Raw genomic sequence first — 18631 nt, 5'->3', positions numbered from 1 at the left:
TTTTGTCACTTTTCTGCTGCCATGACAACTGTCAATCAATTTCATTGTCAATCAATCGGCTTTGTCGAGGAGGTCGTTAACCGCCACCTCTTTTTGCGGAAGGGAATTATCTTCGGAGCGTTGCTCTGCCAAGACTCTGTTAAAGGCCTTCGGTTTTTTTGGCACGAAAACGGTGCTGCATCACAGCTCGGTTCTCCGCAATGGATGGAAGTTTTGATTCGAAGTTTTGGGAATCAAAACCAGTCGAATGCCACACCTTTCTCCCAAAAACTCGACACCGTACGAGCAAAAGTTATGATTGTCGTGATTATCGCCTGTACATCGCTGTACGAATCCTTTATCACAATCTATTTTAGCTGTACCCGTTCTATCACGTGTCCATTTTCATACGTCTTTGCTTCACGAAAACGAAAAATAAATGTCAAACCCTAGAAAAACTTCATGATTTTCAAAAGGGCGTTGGACTTAAATCAAAGGCAAACTGAACACCAAAAATTCTTGATAAAAAGAATAGTTTAGCATCAACTAGAGCAGCCGTTTTTATAAAATTGTGAAAACCCAAGATGGAATCTTCTTCGAATATCCTGACCTAAATTTTCAAAACAATCATTATCAAGGAACTAATTGTTTGCGGGCAGTACTAGCAAGAGCTATTTCTAGTATACAAGATTTTTTGGCTCTTTAGTGTAGAAACAAATTTTATCAAGGATGTATAGAGAACGCCTAGAGTCTAGTCTCCACCGCTGTGCTCTATTCACAGCTGCTCTATAAAAAGCCATGTGGAACTCTATCTTTTTAAGAAGGCGCGAAACGTTTGTTCTTTAAAATACTTATAAAGCGTAGATCAATTCATACGCACGAAGAAAGTTTTTCTACAAAGTAAGCCTTTGACAGCTGCGATGACTCCGGTTGAGAATAATCTCAGGACGGGGGTACTGCTAAACAATGAGCATCAATAGAGTGAATAAGGAAATATTGAAAACCAATAATTGCAGTTTATCAATTATAGCCTTCCGCCCTTCACACACAGCCTTCACGACCATAGCAGCCTCCACCCTCCCTAACCTCCCCCCCTCTCGGCTCCTTTTTGAAATTGCTACTCAGCATTCGAAGGTAGTTTTTAGGACTCTGAGAAGCCGTGCTCATCCAGCAGTTTCCTCTCGTCTCGTTTTTCCTCTCGATGTGGCCACACCTTGTAATTCCTACGCCTGTAAATAAAGAGAGCTGGCGACTTTTCTCACTCTAATTGAAAGTTTGGTCATGTCAATTCACAGACCTTTGGGTTTGTAGTTAACGCATCTAGCCACTGAGCCATTCTCGAGCCAGCCTCAGCCCTCCACAACCATTCAAGCCTCAGCCCTTCACAGCAGGCCCAGTCCGCCATGAATCCCACCCTCAGCCCCTTTGTAAAAAACCCTTTGTAGCAGGGGATTTAAAAAGGGTTTTGGCCGCTTCTTAAAAACTAATTTGCCCACTTTCTAACTACCGTATATGTTATAATGAACGCCTTTTTTCTAATAAACGTCCCTCTCCCCTAAAAGCCAAAATGGTTGGTAGCGCTCCGGTGTTTAATAAATGGAATACGGTACGATCTATTCATTATCTTGATTCATTCAAAGTAGACTGATGCATAAGTAGGTACAGAACAAAACCTAATAAAGCTTGCTTAAAAGTAAAATTGCTTAATAAATAAATATATAAAATCTATACAAATATGTTTTTATAGAGATGAACCCTAGCTCGCGGAACCGCCTTTTTCTCTATACCAAAAGCGAGTATAGCTCTGCCTAAACGGCATCGAAGTTTTTGTAACAGACGGGTAAACAGAAATGTTCATATATTGTATAAGAAATATTTACAAATTTTACAATGTCTGTAATATTTCCTATTTGGTATTTACCATCGAACACACTTGATCCGGTCAAGACATATTTAATGGTATCCATAGATAAATCTGTTCTGTTACTGAGGGATTATTGTAGGAACCTGAAAAGAAATGAATCTTAAAGTAGAAAACCAGCGGCTACACCCAAATCCAGTGTTGTTGCTTTCAATGAAAAATTAATTCTCTTTCTTAAGTCTTGTTTGTCCACAGAGATTTTTCTAGTTTTCGAACATCAGTTATTTTCGCAGTTGTTCACGTTACGTCGACAGAGAAAAAAGAACTAAATTTAATCCTAAAATTACTTTGAGGCTTATCAAATGAGGGAGCTCTTTTAAAATAGTCCGAAAGATAAAACTAAACACCACACAAATGTTTGAAGAATAACAGTCTGCATGCGAAATGCTGTCTAGAACATGGGCTCCTACACAAGTTTAAAAGTTCGGGGGCCAAGGAAAAATTTAACACCCATAGCAAAAGATTATGAAGAATTATAGGGGGCATCTTAAAGCAAGAAATTCAAATTTAAGAACTTAATTTTAACGAAATGCAAAGTGTGCCATAAAGTTGTAAAACGTGGTAAACGGCTGCAAAAAAACTTTCTGAAATATATTTCAAGCTGATCTAAAGGGCGTGGCCGCAAACATTTTCCTTCGCTCGCAGTGCACGTGACTGGCTATCCTGTCGTGTTTGCGTTTGTATAGAGTGTGCACTACAGAATTGGATTTGTTCCACATTTTTTGCAGTCTTATAGAGATAATGGTTAGAGAAAGTGGGATACACCCCAACAAATATAGTAAATTAACCTTTGAAGATGACAAAAAACTGGCATTTTTTATATTTTTCGTAGGTGCATGGTTTCCAGGTACGTACCATCTTTGACGAGCTGTGGTTTGTGATTGGAGATGTCACACAAACGAGCGGGCCCCCTTATGATAATTGTCTCCCGGCTCTTTTCTAGGAGCCACAACAACCCTGTGCTTGGGCACCCCGAAGCGGAGGAGCATGCTCCTTGCTACCCTGAGTACCAGAGCCACCCACTGATCTTTATAGAGATCAGTGGAGCCACCAAAGTTCGAGCGCGTAAACAAAATGCCAAGCACGATGACGCTAGATAGATGCTCCTCCGCTTCTCCACTTCTATCTTCTATATCCGCTCTCGAATTTACGTGGCTCTGGTACCCAGGATAGCTCCTTGCCTTCTCCTTTTATTTCTGTGCTAGAATTTTGATGGCTTTGGTACCCAGGGTACAGCCCAAAAAGCTTCAATCATTTGGTTCTTTAAAGGGCTCCTTTTTTGAAAGAATTCCATTGATAAATCGTTGATTTAAGATAGTAGTAGTAGGATTGTAATTTGTAAAAGCTGTAAAAAAGAAATTTTGTTTCTTAAAATATTTGCGGACCCCTATTTTTACCCCACTTCACTTACCTCCAGTTTTAGGCCCCCATTTCAAAATCGCCGGGGTCCTAACTTAGGTCCTAGTCCGTCCCTGTTTGGGCATTTTAGGCAGAGTAGGAACGCTGTAGAATTATCACAAAGAACCCTTCCAGTTCGGCTTGAATTGAATTGAAGAGTATAATTTTTTGGAATTTGAAACAGCCCACACTAGTGCCTCAATATATAATCGCCATACACGATTGTATTAACAACTACATGATGGCGGGCCTTTAGATAGTGCTTCGCTCTTAGGAATTCCAGATTCCAAACTTACGGGGGAAGAAATGTTATTTTTGGAATAGGGCCTTTACTTGTTTGATTCACACTGACGACCTTTCACGTGACAGACTGGGAGTTCATCTATAACAGCAGCAAAGTGATTTCGTCATTACAATTTTTTTAACAATCTTAATCTTTCCACCTCGAAAGCAGATTTTATAAGTTCTGGTCAGTGAAAGGCCAAAGTTTTACTATGGATTATTTCTCTCATACATTTTGAAAATTCTAAAGTAGAACCAAAGCCAAGTTACAATGACTAGCAGGAGCGTCGTGGGTCGTGACTCTGGGGAGCACAGCTTGCAAATTTTCCGACAATGGGTTTGAATTAGAATTATGACGTCATCAAACGCGTGCGCTATTTTTAAATAAAGAAAGACATGGCAAACAACATGCATCTTCTGCAGAATCACTTTTACTGATTTCAATTAGTTGGTCAGAGAAAAGCCAGCATCCGCATTCAGTGGCGGCGCCAGCTACTGGCGAGTGGGAGGGTAGTGGGCGTGGCCAGTGAGACCACGCCCTAATCACATTGTTTCAGTGCATTGTACCAGGTACAAATTTCCTTAGGAAATATGATCTACCCCTACCTAGTGCTTTTTAACCCGTTTTTAAACGAAATATGTAGACCATATTTCGAAAAAAGTGGGGGGTAATTACCCCCATACCACCCCCTGGCGCCTCCACTGTCCGCATTCGAATATTGGATAATCATAATTATCAGTAACTGTATCTGATGAAAAGTGAAACTCGCAATGGAACTGATAATTAATATTTCAAGAATCTAAAGAAAAGAAATGGACAATTTTCAGTCCATGAAAAGTCTCCTTAGCTATGGTGTGTGAGCAAACTTGCAGAAGTCTTCATCATAACCGAGTGTCAAATTAGTCATACTCAACATTCATGGAACCACTCTTTGCCCATTCTGTTGATCGCAGCCTGCTTTTTACACACTTCAGCTTTAAAGGTAGGTATCCTGTCGCTGTGTATGAAGAATACTGGTACTCTTAAGATGCTGTTGAAGACAGTTATAAATACGTTGAAATAAGTAAATTTTCTTCGTACACAAAAAGTCATTTATTTATTGCAAAAAAAATAGAGATGCGATGAATTTCTTCATCGACAGGTCCGTCTAAAGTTAATGATGAGATTTATCCGCCTGCTTTGTATTTTTCTCAAGCATAGACTCGGGCAAAACCCCCAGCTCGGGAAGTTGATGTTTGCAAAGCCAGGCAGGGGAGAGCTAGGTAGGGAAACTGGTTCCTAGAAAATAGGGGTCCCCTGTACAAGTTCTTAGGAGGGAACCAGTTAAACAATGAGCCCTTTACTAAAAAGAGGACGTACCTCCCTTGACTCCGGTTCGCTAACCCCTACGTTTCATGTGCTACAGTCGACGTTTTTTTGAATAATTTCTTTTCTGCTGGCTATTTTTCAGTTTGTTAGGCTATTAGCCTTAGTTCCAGACCCCTGACTATAACTATCGGTAGTAAGTAAGGCTCGGGCTATTAAACTATTAGATATCTTGTCTGTAAAAGTCCTAGACAGAGCTTTCATGTTACCATATCTCAGAAAAATGTAACAGATTTCATTGATTGTGGACATTCAGTCACTATATGGACCAAAATAAATCAAGGATACTGATGACATCATTCATCAATAGCCAGTTTCAATACTGTCCTTTGACATGGATGTTCAATAGTAAAAAACTAAATTCTAAAATCAACAAACGAGCACGAGCGAGCCCTTTGGATAACGTATAGAGATCAGAAATCTGGCTTTCAAGATCTCTTGAGATATGATAACAGTGTATCTTTTCATCAGAATAACTTAATGCTCGAAATAAAGCATTATTCTGCCCACAAACCAACCACTATAGTCTCAGAAATAAGCGCGATTTTAACTTAGCGAGGGTGAGATCAGTCATGCATGGCCCAGAAACTGTTCGATATAGGGGTCCAAAGTTATGGTGTACACTCCTTGTGTCTCAATTATACACTCGACTAACTTGTTTGAATTTAAGACCAAAATCAAATCTTGAAAGGGGAATGAGTGCCAGTGTAGGCTCTACTGACGCTTTGTACCATATTTAGGTTTCATGTAAAATTTTCATTCAGTCTGTTTTTTTTGTAATTTGAAGTAGTTGGCTTTTATCAGTTATGCTTGAAAATATTTTATCTTATACATGTTTAGTTATTTAATACCTTTTTTATAAAAACATTGTAAATAAAGAGTTAATAACAATAATAATAATTAAAATAATCAAATGTATTTCATGATCTTATTTCAAGTCATTTAGTTAAAAACATTCTAAAAATATTTGTTCGATAGTGCCACGTGCTGGTTTTCTTTTCTTTCTAGCTCAGCACTCGGGAAGTCAAGGGCTATCAGTCTTTCTTACTTTTTATAATCATTGCTACATTAGGATAATTCAGGCGTTTCTTTAGCCTGCGCCACAGACCAAAAACTTCACGGAAGCTTTAGGTCTGTAACACAGGCTAGTATTTCTTTAGCGACATGTGTCTTTAGCTTTGGCTAAAAATGTGATATAAACCTTTCTTAACTTGCTCCTTTGGAGTATTTGAGGCTCTGGCACCTAGAGTAGACTTCGGTGCGGTTTTTGGAGTAGGGGTGAAACGAAACCGTTGAAGAAAATTCATGTTGATTCTTTTTTTTTGGGGGGGGGGGGACGTTTTTGTCACCGTCCTTGTCATTAGTTTGATTATCCAGCTGCGTTACCCAAATTCAGAATCTTTTAAAGTCTGCATCATGTGAAAAGTGATTGTAAAGTCCAAGAATTCAGTATTAATTTGCCAATTAAAACTCTTCATGATGATGGTCTTCTAGAGTAAACACAAAAAAGGTACAGAAAGCTATCTATACTTTCCCGTTATCTTCTTTTCATGGAACAGAATATGAACATGACTTTGAAAAGAACAAACATTTTGAAACATGTTACTAAAGTTTTTCTGACACTTTTCAGAGCATAAAACTTCAGAACATAAATCAAAACTTTTTATCTTTCAAAGCAACTTTCCTTTTCTCGTTTCATTTAAGCTTCAGAACCTCTTGTTCTAAGTTTATTCGAAATTTTTTGTCCATTGATTCTTACGATATACGGCATGAACTTTGTATCGTCCTCTTTTCTCAATTTCATTTTTGATAAAAGGGCTAAAGTTGTTGGAGCGGTCGAGATCGAGTCCTGGGAAAGGAATGATCTCACAAATGGACTTTCTTTATGCACCGGCCTAGACTTTACAACAAAAGTGGCCTAATTAAAAAGCTACAAAGGTGCAAAAATGTAAACAAAAGCTTTATATATTATGTCAAGTCAGGGTTTCAAAAAGACTTTATTTCATACGAAATTGCGTGTATTGCGAAGGAAACCAACACTGAAGGTAGAAAAAGGGAGGACTTGTGTAATTCTTGTTTTCCAGATTGAATGTTGTAGTTTTGAATAACACATTTATGAGATTGAATAACACATCCTTTGATTAGATTTGGTCCAATAATTGCTATAAAATTACTGACTATCCAGTTTAAGATTGCTTGGCAACTTCTGAAAATTAGATATTATTGCATTTCAATCTGCTGCATGCAAAGAGTTCTTTCAAGTGTCGGTAAAGTTAATGTTTATAAAGGTCGGGAGGTTTTTATTACTGATCAGGCCCTTCGAAACCGGGAAGGGGATGGCTGGGGGGCTGGAGACCCCCAATAATTGTCAAACCGTAGTATGTTTCCTTTACAACATTGTACTGAATGAGAAGGAATACGATGGGCAGCCCTCCAATATGAATTTCGTTTCGATGACACTGCCGATAATGTTTGTTTAAATAATTCTAACTTTAATTCTTATTTCAATAAATTTTTATTAAAATTTTACTTAAAAACTTTTAATAAAAGGAGGCTTGTAAAGGTTTGCAGTCCATTCATCTAGAATAATATAAAGAGTTTTTGGAAATGACCCTTAAGCCTGAATCCCTCTAAGCGAATTCTTTCGCGCGAATCGAATAAAGAATCGTAGTGATAAAGTAGGGCCGTGGTCTAATTTCTGCGAATCGAAATACTTTCTGCGAAATTTGAGAACATGACACCACGCATGCTCACATTGGAAAAAATTCGATTCGCGCGAAAGAATCCGCCTAGAATCAGCTTTTTTGACGTTTAATGGTTTCCGGTAAAAAATTCCTCTTGACTTCAGGACGAAATTTTTAAGTTCTTGGGAAGGTTGTTGGAGTATTCAAACAGTTTCTTATGAATATAAAAACTTGGTGTGTGTTTGAAGACCGCAAAACTGCGAAACCCCCGGAGCAAACATCGACTCCTTGGGTGCAGGTTGTCGCAGCCAATTAAATTCTATCCAAAGCTGCGGATTTGCAGCCTCGCCGAAAACTTTCTTTTGTTTTTGTTAGTCGCGTTTCAGTTTTGTACTTGATTACACCTGCTGCTCAGAGAGTCGTGTTCTCAGGCAGGTGAATGTTCCCGATTCATGCCAGCACGGGGGTAATTACTAAAGAGAAAAATAAGTAGTGCTGTTGTGATTCCAATCGAAGTAAGATCACTACAGTCATGGGCTATTGCAATCAGGCAATCATCGCAGCTGCGTACAAACATATGAACAAATGGGAGGGGCTAAAAGGAGAGTACGCTCTTTTTCTTCTACAAGAATGATTTCTATAAGATTATTCAAGATTAAAAATCATCTAATTTTTAAGAATATTATAAGAATATTGTTCAGTCCTGCTCGCATATCTGTGTCTCATTATTCAACAGTTGTTCATGACGTTTTGGGGTGTTCATAACAGCGAATCGCAGAACCAAGCTTAAAGCGTGATTTTTCCAAAAAGCGTAATTTTTATTTAAAAGCGGCCGATGTTCCTCTAAAACCATATCAGATTTCAAAAACTAAGAATACTTTAAGAATATATTCAGGCACAAACAGAAATTTCTTAAGAATATCGAGACTCGAAAAATTCATAGTATTAAAAAGTAGTGCATCAGAATATTCATTTTCAAAAAGAAGCAGGTCAGATATCTTTTTATAATTGCACAGTTCATATGTATTTAGATAATGTCAATCACTCCCTGGCATTTTCTATGGCTTTTCTGAGGACATTCAAAGGACTTTTACCAATTTCTACAATTCAAACCTTATCGCTTTCAATTTTCTCCAATAAACTATATTAGATTTGAAGAGATCAGAATAATTTTGAGATAACAATTTCAAATGAAAAATTTCTTAAAAATATCGAGGCTGGAAATTTTTTCTAGTATTCTTATTAAAAAAAGAGTTATGGCGCTGAGCAAGAAGCCTATATACCCCACCCAAGAGGCTGATATCTACATAATGAAACAACCCGCCATTATTGATCTTCCACGCCCACCTCCATTTCTTGCTACGGATGGCCCCAAAATGTTGTACCCTTTTTCAACATAGTGCAAAAATGTTTTTTATGCGCGCGCATGCTGACGTGATTTACCTGCCCGCGAAAATTGTGTCGTTCTGTCCCGGATGCGATTGATATAAAAATATATGAGAAAACAAACTTTGAATTTTAACCTTACCTCTGCTTTATTTTTATGGAGTCAAATAGATAAATTATCTACTTAAGATACATTTATATCATTAAATTATGGCTTTAAAACCTTATTAATCTCTTCGTGGCCTATGCTTTACTGCCAAACTAAAGTATCCTATGCCTAGGCCTACTATTAGGCAAGAAGGGAAATATGAACAATTTAAAAAGTAAATTTTCAAGCGTTACCCAATTTTCCGCCTCTGAAGGAGACAATATACAAAAAAATTGAACTTTTGACTACAAGTATACAAAAATTCAGGATGCGGCATGGTGGAAATTTTTCACGATCGTTAATTCAAATATCGAACAAAACGTCCCATGTTGACCTTTCAAAATTTCGCTTTTGTTTGGTTTCCTACTCTTATAGAAAAATACCGAAGCGATTTCAAAATCGCGTTAAAAAACAGCTACTTACATTCGTGACCAATCTATTTTAATGAAAAACTTCCATGAATATACCGCATATCCCAAAAAGTATGGCGGTTTTAAATCATCATTCAATCGCACCCATAAATTGACAATCCTTAAGTTAGGTATCTTTGCGGTGAAATTATGAACGTGACCCAATTTTCCAAATATGCCAACCAATATAATCTTATTTTGCGGGGCATGAAGATGAATCAATAAAAAAATCAGCGTGCGGCATGGTGCCGTTTTTGAGATAAAATAAATTTGAATTTTGAACTTTTTCTCCGTGGAACTGACAATATTTGAGGCATACTCACATGGTAAAATTTTGTATATAAAATGAGCCGATCAGGCTTTAAGTTCACTCCGCCATGCTCAGGTCTTTTGTGGTTGTGGTGACACAAAACCCTATAACATTGCACCTCCCAGGAGGCCTGGATCGGAATCAAAGTGTCACATGGTCGGTTGGCGGGAAAAATTTTGCGCGTCGCCATTTGGCCGCAGCTTGCAGGCGCAAAAGCTCTTTGCACAGCGGCTGCAAACATTTTTGCTCTATGTTCCCTTTTTCAGGTTTCTGGACATCGCTTAACTTTTTTTGTGATGACTATTGGACATAAAGTTTAAAAAATAGGATAGCATCCTATTTGAAAATTTTGATATGCATAGTCTGCTGTTCAAAGCTCAATGCATCAAGTAAAAAGTTTAAAGAAAATTTTGCGTCCTGATACCGCAATTTTTAAACAAAGCAAAATAATTATTTCTACACCGTTGATTAAGAAAAAATTCGCTGCCTGAGCTTACTGTATTTCCATGGTAATGTAAACATAATATTTAGGCATTCTTTTAATTTGTTTCATCACATACATTAATTAGAAACTGAGTTCGGGATTAGCATTCAGTCTTTTAAATTATTTTGTTGATTTTTATTGATAAAATTGTCTTACTTTTTAGAAAGACATAAACGTGACATGAGTTAACACTTAAATTGTCACAAACAGCTCTTCCTCCTATTGGTTTATGTCAATTAAGCAAGAAAATTTTCAAAAAAGAAATATTTCCAACCCATCTTGACAGAATCCTTTTTTAGCAGCTTCTTAAGGTTGAGGGTGATCTGTAGTGTAGTTTATTAATACTCTAGTCACCTTAGGGCGCGGTTTTCAACTGGCAGTTTCTTTTAAATTGACTGTGTTCAGAAAGGAAGAAAAGATACCCATGTGGCCAGAGTTGAATGCATTATTCATAATGGATGAGACCTTTCCTGCTAATTCAATTTGTATTGAACTAATGTTAATTTTTCATGTTTAAATTAGTTATAAGGTCATGTTTTATAATAGAACACCAGTACTGAGAGACATGGTAAAGCAACTTTGACACTGGCGTTAAAGATAAATATTCTCCGGTTAAGTAAAGGTGAATGAATTTTAACGTGTTTTTACATTTCAACATGTAGGTTTCGATCATATCTTTTCTCCAATTAACATTACTATGGCAATTTCTACTTATGGACGACAATCTCCGCCTAAAAGAACCTATAAACCCCCTGAGTAGGACCGGTTTATCCGATTTTTGGCAACGGTGATGGAATAATACCGACCTCGTTTCATGCCATAAAGGATAAGTAATTTCAATAAGAGGCCTAAGGCCACGACACGTGGTCCTTTGTTGATGAAAACAATGGTCGTTAGACGTTTGATCGATCGTATGATTTCGTGCTAAATCCTTCCAGCAGTGGAGCGTTTCCCCTGACGGATGAATTGATTATACGAACAAGAAAGATCGAAGGCGTGACAGAGAAAGAAACAGTTGAAAGATGGAGAATCTTGCATGGCGGAAGGTTTCTTTAACGACTATTTTGTTGGTTGGGATCGCATGGCCTTCGTTTTTCCACTGGTGGTTTAGGCTACCATGGTATGTCTATCCATTAGAACTTTGTCTCTTGGACGTACTATCTTTTGTAGTCCTTATGGTTTTGTGGAATTACTTTTCAGTGCTCCGGACTGAAAGAAGTAAAATAGGCGAGTTCATCGAGTTTAAGGATGAAGATTTACGAAATAAATACGCTGGTTCATTTATTCCACTTCAAATTCTTTACGAAGCTTATGCGGACGATAGACTTGTTTTCAAATCGGACACCCTGAACGCTTTGGAAGCGAGAGAGAAATACTCGACTAACCGACTTCTGTGGTGGCATGTGAAGTTCTTCTTCTGCAATTTCATACCAGAGATGCTCTTTCATACGAAAGTTCAAGACACTGACCAGGTAAGAGATCATTATGACAGGGGCAACGATTTTTATGAAAGTTTTCTCGGCCCAATGATGATTTATACATCTGGTATCATGAGAAAGCCGAACGATTCCTTAGAAGACATGCAACTCAACAAATTAGAAAGAGTATGTGAGAAGCTTCAGTTGAGTGAAAAAGATAATCTGCTCGACATTGGATGCGGGTGGGGAAGCTTGGTGAACCACGCAGTAGAAACACATAACGTCAAAGGCATCGGCGTAACACTGGCTAAAAATCAAGTACAATGGGCTGAAACATCTGCCGAGGAGAAAGGAGTTTCCGATGGGGCATCTTTTCTCTGCATGGATTATCGTGATATCCCAAGAACAAAGTTTAGCAAAATCTCATGTCTGGAGATGGCAGAGCATGTTGGCGTGAAGAATTTTGGTGGTTTTATGAGCCAGGTCTACGACATGCTTCAGGATGATGGCATCTTTTTTCTCCAGATAGCAGGGTTGAGGAGAGCTTGGCAGTGGGAGGATTTTGTTTGGGGTCTGTTTATGGATAAATACATATTTCCTGGCGCTGATGCTAGTTGTCCACTTGGCTTTGTCATCGCACACCTGGAAGCGGCAGGTTTCGAAGTGCAGTCATCCGAAACCATTGGTATTCACTACTCACATACTATTAATCATTGGTATAACAACTGGATTAAGGAAGAAACAAAGGCTAAGATGGTTGCAAAATATGGTCAAAGATTGTATCGCATCTGGGAAATCTTTCTGGCTTGGTCAACAATCATAGCAAGACAAGGGAACTCAACCTGCTTCCAAATTGTGTGCCACAAAAATCTGAACAAATTCAACAGAAACAGATTCATCAAACATCAAGCTAAAAACTCCATTTTTGGGTAAGATTTTCAAGCTTCTTTGGTGCATAACACTCGAATTACACTAATGAAGAAACAGAAAGACCCGTTTTTGAAATAATTGTGTCATTGAACTAACTGAAAATGTTTTTCTTGATTCTGTATTTAACTAGTTACGATAACCTAAATATCCAAATAAATTATTTACATTAGAAAATGGTAAAAATGGCAACTGGGTTTACGATTAAGGGTCAGAAGATAATTCACAAGAAATAAGAATTCGAAGTACGAGACTGGTTATAAAGTTAAGTTATAAAATGTTTGTGACTCCAAATCCCCTTTAGGTCCTTATCTAGTGATGTATATCTAACTTCATGACCCTGTTTCTGAGGGAACTTTCTTCAGACCTAAACACAAAAGGGCTGAAAAATCTTTCCGTCACTGAAGTCAACCGGCAAATGTCATTATGAATAACGAAAACCACAATCTCCAAAAATCGTCAAAATCGCCAAAACCACGTTTCGTAGAGGATTGCGCCACCGTAGAAGCCGTTGTTTGCATAGGGTAAGACATGCTCCTATCGCTATGAACGGAAAAATAATAGCCCGTTTTCTATAACCATATACAACAGAAAGAAGAGGGGCGTTTGGCGGAAGCGTTGTTCATGCAAAGATCAGGTTATTAAAGTGATTCTAAATCTGCACGACTTTTTGCGATGTGCTTGCAGAAGAAACGTAATGATTGTAGGAATTAGCGAAATTAGAATACAGTTCATGCTGTTTAAGTGCATAGGCTGGTCTTATGCCGTTCTTTTTTCTCATTCTACGTGAAAAAGTCAGTCAAAAACAGGAAAAGCCCTCGATTTTGAGCACAGAGTTATGAATTAATGATGAGACGATCTAGTGTTACGTGAAGTTCGTGTCTATAAAGTATTCTGAATAGGTGGGATTTCAAAAAAAGTGGCAGCTGACATAAAAAAGGTGGGTATTAAATCTTTTGCCGATACCATCAAAACAGAGAATTTCCATCGACCAAATCATGCAGCAGATCTAACTTCTTTATTCATAGTTCCAACTTTTTAAGTTGCCATCACAATTGGAATAGGACAGTTACTCGCTGAATGTAGATAAGGATATTTTGAATAAGTAATCATCCGTGACGGCGCAATGACTTGACGGTTCACAAAAGAACATGTTCTTTCAAGAAAAATCAATTACACATTGCGGTTAGCTTGATCTTGATCTACTCAGGTAAAAACATTGCGATAGTTAGCCTGCCCAAGCATACAGCTGGATAATCTTGACCTCCCTGATTTTGTGTCTGTAAAAAACAAATCTATACATGAAAACAGTGTTGTTCCTTTTTTACCTACGGTCATGGTACCACTAAACTACGGTTATTGACAACTTGTCACCAGGAAAGGGTTTGGGGTGGCTATGTTACATTCAATATTGAGCATTTATAGCGAAATCTAAGCAGTAATTGAATGTTTTTTAGACAGCTAGTGAGACACAGGGTTGAAAAAACATCCATCGCGTCTAAGTAGCTAGCTAGGAAATCTTTAAGAGAAACGCCAAGCCCCTCACCCCTCTCCCCAACTCCACCTCCTTACATCTTTGAATACTTTATCCTGGACCAGTTTATGAATTTGACTGACACCTGAATCGTAAACCAAGAAGAAACGATGCCTTTTCTAATAAATGTTTTGAATTTTATAGTATTAATTACTTATTTTAATACATCTTTTGCTATTTTACGTTCTTTTTACCCCATTTAAGAGCATGGGAATTGCCTTGTATCAAAAACGTTCCTTGATTGAAGCTATAATTAATAGAGTAGCGAGAGTTACGTCACTAGAGTCGTCTTCGTAAGCTCCTAAATCGGATAATATAAAACTGTTCTAAACATATCATTGTTGCTTCATTCATTTTTAAGATACTATCGTGCAAACGTCTTTCCTTTCTAATCAGGTCTTTAAAATTCGTTTTCAAAAGAACCAATGATGACACCAAGGAAAAGCTTTCGGATTAGCCGAGACACAGTAGTTTTACAGGTGAATTAACGCATAATCCTTGAGAATAGCAAGTCAGCTCATGCATGAAGCACGGTTCGCCAATGTATCAGGAAGCATTGTTAGGATTAACAGTAGAGTTTACGGTAACAATAAATAACGATTAGTGGCTGGCTATTCATGCTTAGTTTTTTGGATACTTGCGATTAACAACACAGTCAACATAGATGTTTAGTCAAAGTGGTTCAAGCACGAGTCATCGCAGAAAGTGATTTCGCCATTTTATTGAAGGCAGATATGATAAGAAGATACATAATTTTCAACAATAAGCTTTGCTGTCTGATTAGAAATCTCTAGTGTGCCCGGATTGAAATCTCTAGTTTTGCAAACACCCCTTTTACATAAATTCCTAACAACTAGTATCAAGTATTAGCTTTAAGCCTAGTAGACGTTCGTCACAATGTCAAACACCAAGAGGAAAGCCAATGGACATTATAAAGTGCCACACTCAAACCCTGCCCCTTTCCATTCTGTTTCTGAGGAATGGTTATCAGGGTTTAAAGAGTATTGTCTGGAGACTTTGTTTGGTCTGTTTCAATATCCATTGGTCCATATAATGGTCCATTGAAGATTGGTACAAGTTTTCAAACCCCAAACTGTACTCTTTTCATAGGGATTCACAAGTAGGCTAAAAGAAGGTGAATATTTGTTGTATAAGATAGTGTTTAATTAATAACTTTACTAGTCTATAGCTAGATTTTTTGCTGTCATTATTAATAACGGTTTCCATACATCGACAATCTTTATCGTATATTCATTTTACGTAAATCTAATTTGATACTGCTAGTTCTCCTAGATGTTGTAGCAGATTAAGGTTTTCGTCTTTTAAAGTATAATGTGCAGATGATGAAGCCCTAGCATAATTTAAAATGGTAAACGTTTAACGGACAAATTTAACGTATTGTAGTGGTTATAGTACAAAATTGTTTCATGAAAATGCAAAAATCTTTATTCATTCTCTTGTATCGTTCATTCTCATTCTCATTCTCGTTCTCGTTCTCGTTCTTATTCTTATTCTTATTCTCATTCACCTCATTTATAAGAATGGAATGGGTCACGGGTACGTCGAGAGTTTGGGCGGGAGAGGGTAAACCGAAGTAGCAAAATTTCCGCCATTGACAAATTTGTCAATGACTTTGGTGCCATAGGAGGGGAATGTAATCCTTGCCCCTAGCCACTGCATCCTTAGGGTAGGTATCAGACCCAAACCTACAATTCCAGATAAAAGTAGTTGAGACCTTTCAAGAACTGTTGATGTTTTCTCTTTCCTATTAAAAAATCTCCCCTCCTCCCCCCCATTCAATGTTAATTGCATGTGTCAAAGCACAAATTATAGAACTACTAATTCAACATTGATTCGTGGGAAAAGGGGGAGATTCGAAGTTACAAGGGAAACATGTAATAGGAAGTTGTAAAAATTACATTTTGTCTTAACAGTTTTGGCAGGGATTATAGGTGCTCATTAAGGTGGTTTAAAAGTCAAGTAAATCTGTATCAGTCTTATTTTGCCTGTCATTTTCAAAATTTGAGGCTAGAATACCCTGATAATATGTCCATTCATACCCAAAAAAGATGCCCGTAACATTCTGACTATGCCTGTCATAGTTAGGACATCGTTAGAATTTTGATTAAAGGAACTAAAAAAATACCAGAGTATTTCTATCGCCCTTACAAAGATAGCAGATATCAGGGCAGAAAACTAGATATGTTTTACCCAAGCAAAAGTTTTACATTATTTGAATTCAAGAACCTATATAATGCCCGGAGGGGGGGGGTTACTTGGATACCAAAACGACGGGGGTGTGCACTCCTAAGAATGTTTTGGTGAACCGGCTTAGAGAAAAAGCTAAAAATGACACCCGGTTTTAGAATTTTTGGATAAAAAAGAACAAAGGAAAACAAAAGCTTTGGTGCCAGTTGCCATGATTGCCAGAACATCACTAAAACAATGAACGGGCAGCCTCTTTGCTGTTATATTTGAATAGAAAAAATTATGATTAAATGAACTTTAATCAGGGTTAATTTCACGAGGGGCTTTTAAGCGTTAACTAAATTGCATGAGATTGTTGTTATTACTATTTCGTTATGTTGTGCCACGCTTCCTCGCGTTTTTCTTGTATCTGCTCTACTAGTTTATGGGCAAGGGCAATGCGGGAGAGTCTTTTGGCCTCCTGAGGATTCGATTTGTATAACTAGGGTAAGATGTGTGTTTCGTGGCGTTTTCATTCCCTTGGTTAATCTAGGGGTATTTAAGGTTTTGGCATAGCGTGGGTCTCATCTTGCTTGGTGAAGTCACAATACAACTGGGCTGTTTTATTGTATTTTCCCAGCCCTCCCTCTTTCATTTTGTTTCTTTATGCAGATACCTTTTCAATATAACTTTGCGTGTTGAGTTTCTTTTATGGCATCGTTAAAACCTCCCATACCTTTAGGAATCTTTTGTGCTTCTTAGAGTTTTCTGATGCTATTAGGTAGGACTGGTGCATCGGCTATTAGTGGCGAAAAGAGGCTTTTCCTTTCCATTCCCTTCCAATGATCAATCATATTTGGGGGTTATTGTGTAACTTCCCTTAGTAACCCCTTTATGGCAGGTTGAGCGATTGGCGCCGATGCACTAACGGCCCAACTCGCTCTCGATGATGTGGGAACGTAGACTCATGACTGACTTTTATGATGTCTATGGCAGTTTTTCTGAGGGAGCTTTATGCCCTTTATATTGCATTGGTATTTCATTCCCGAGTAAGAAAATTAAAGCGTCAATTAGGCAACCGGCTTTAGATTAAATCCTTTAAACAGATACCCGGCCTTAGAATTAATTGCTGAAAATGATACCCGGAAAGACGTGCACATCCCCCCCCCCCGGGATATGATTTGAGCAAGTGTCAAGTTTGCTAGCTGCAAATACATGACTTTTGTCAAATTTCATTAATATAAAACCTGTGGGAACAAACATGGATCCGATATGCTACTTAAAAATTTATATGCTACTTAAGTAGTAAATGTACTACATTAAGGCCGATTTCATTTGATATTTTTTGTGCGCGCGGGCGTAGCGCCCAAATCTGAGCATACGTAGCTAAGTTCTGCTGTCAAGTGGCCGAGCGCACAAAAAAGTTGAGACCCTATCAACTTTCTGGCGCTCACAGCGGACGCAAAATCGAGACCACTTGATTTTAACTACGCATGCTCAGATTTGGTTTCGTTAGAGCCGCAAAAAGCTCTCATTATTTTTTGCTGCCGTTAAATTTTTGCGGCTCTGGTACCCAGGGTAGGTTTCGTTAGATTTTCATCTGTTATCCCTCTCTGAACAGCGTTTTAGACTCCGTCCACACGTATCATTAACGTTTGTAAGCTTGGTTTTCTCTACATTACCTCTCCTTGTTCTTACGTAACAGAGTTTTAGGATACCAGAGACACACTTTTGAAGACGCTCTCCAAATTGGATACTTTCAAAGCGCGTTTCTTTGAAACGGCGGTGAAGGGATAATTGTGTAAACAGTGAGATATAAGAGAAATCTACCTATGTTGAATAAGAGGCTGAAATGACAGGAGGCGTCAAGGTGAACAAATCATCTCGCTAGGTCAGTCACGGCAGTTGCATAACATTACTCTGTTGCTTGACTTAATTTCCGCGTCAACTTTAAGCATCGGAATCAAAATTTCCTTAATATATTGGCACACTGGCTTAATCTTGAGCAAAAGTTAATCTTGATGAGAAAATATAATCTTGCTCGACAAAGTTCAATTCTCATAAACCATCGCAATGGTATAGTTGTAGACGAGGCCTAAGACATTTACTTCACAGCAATCTGTAAAAAATTAATTTTTTTCCCATGCTAACTATAGCCTTATAAACTAGGATGGGGTTTATGCAGCATCTAATATGC

The 18631-nt window shown here is 37.9% G+C and overlaps 1 protein-coding gene across 1 annotated transcript; it reads left to right on the top strand.

Moving 5' to 3' along the window:
• The first annotated feature begins 11233 nt into the window (after positions 1-11233).
• Positions 11234-15699, top strand: LOC135692379 (uncharacterized). The gene has a single exon (XM_065210464.2). It carries the CDS (start codon positions 11391-11393, stop codon positions 12717-12719), a length of 1329 nt encoding a protein of 442 aa, XP_065066536.2. The 5' UTR covers positions 11234-11390; the 3' UTR covers positions 12720-15699.
• The last annotated feature ends 2932 nt before the right edge of the window (positions 15700-18631 follow it).

This window comes from Rhopilema esculentum, chromosome 3, assembly GCF_057945365.1.
Source record: "Rhopilema esculentum isolate cy_ngs chromosome 3, ASM5794536v1, whole genome shotgun sequence".
Lineage (NCBI taxonomy): Eukaryota > Metazoa > Cnidaria > Scyphozoa > Rhizostomeae > Rhizostomatidae > Rhopilema > Rhopilema esculentum.
This window is presented reverse-complemented; position numbering and strand designations above follow the sequence as displayed.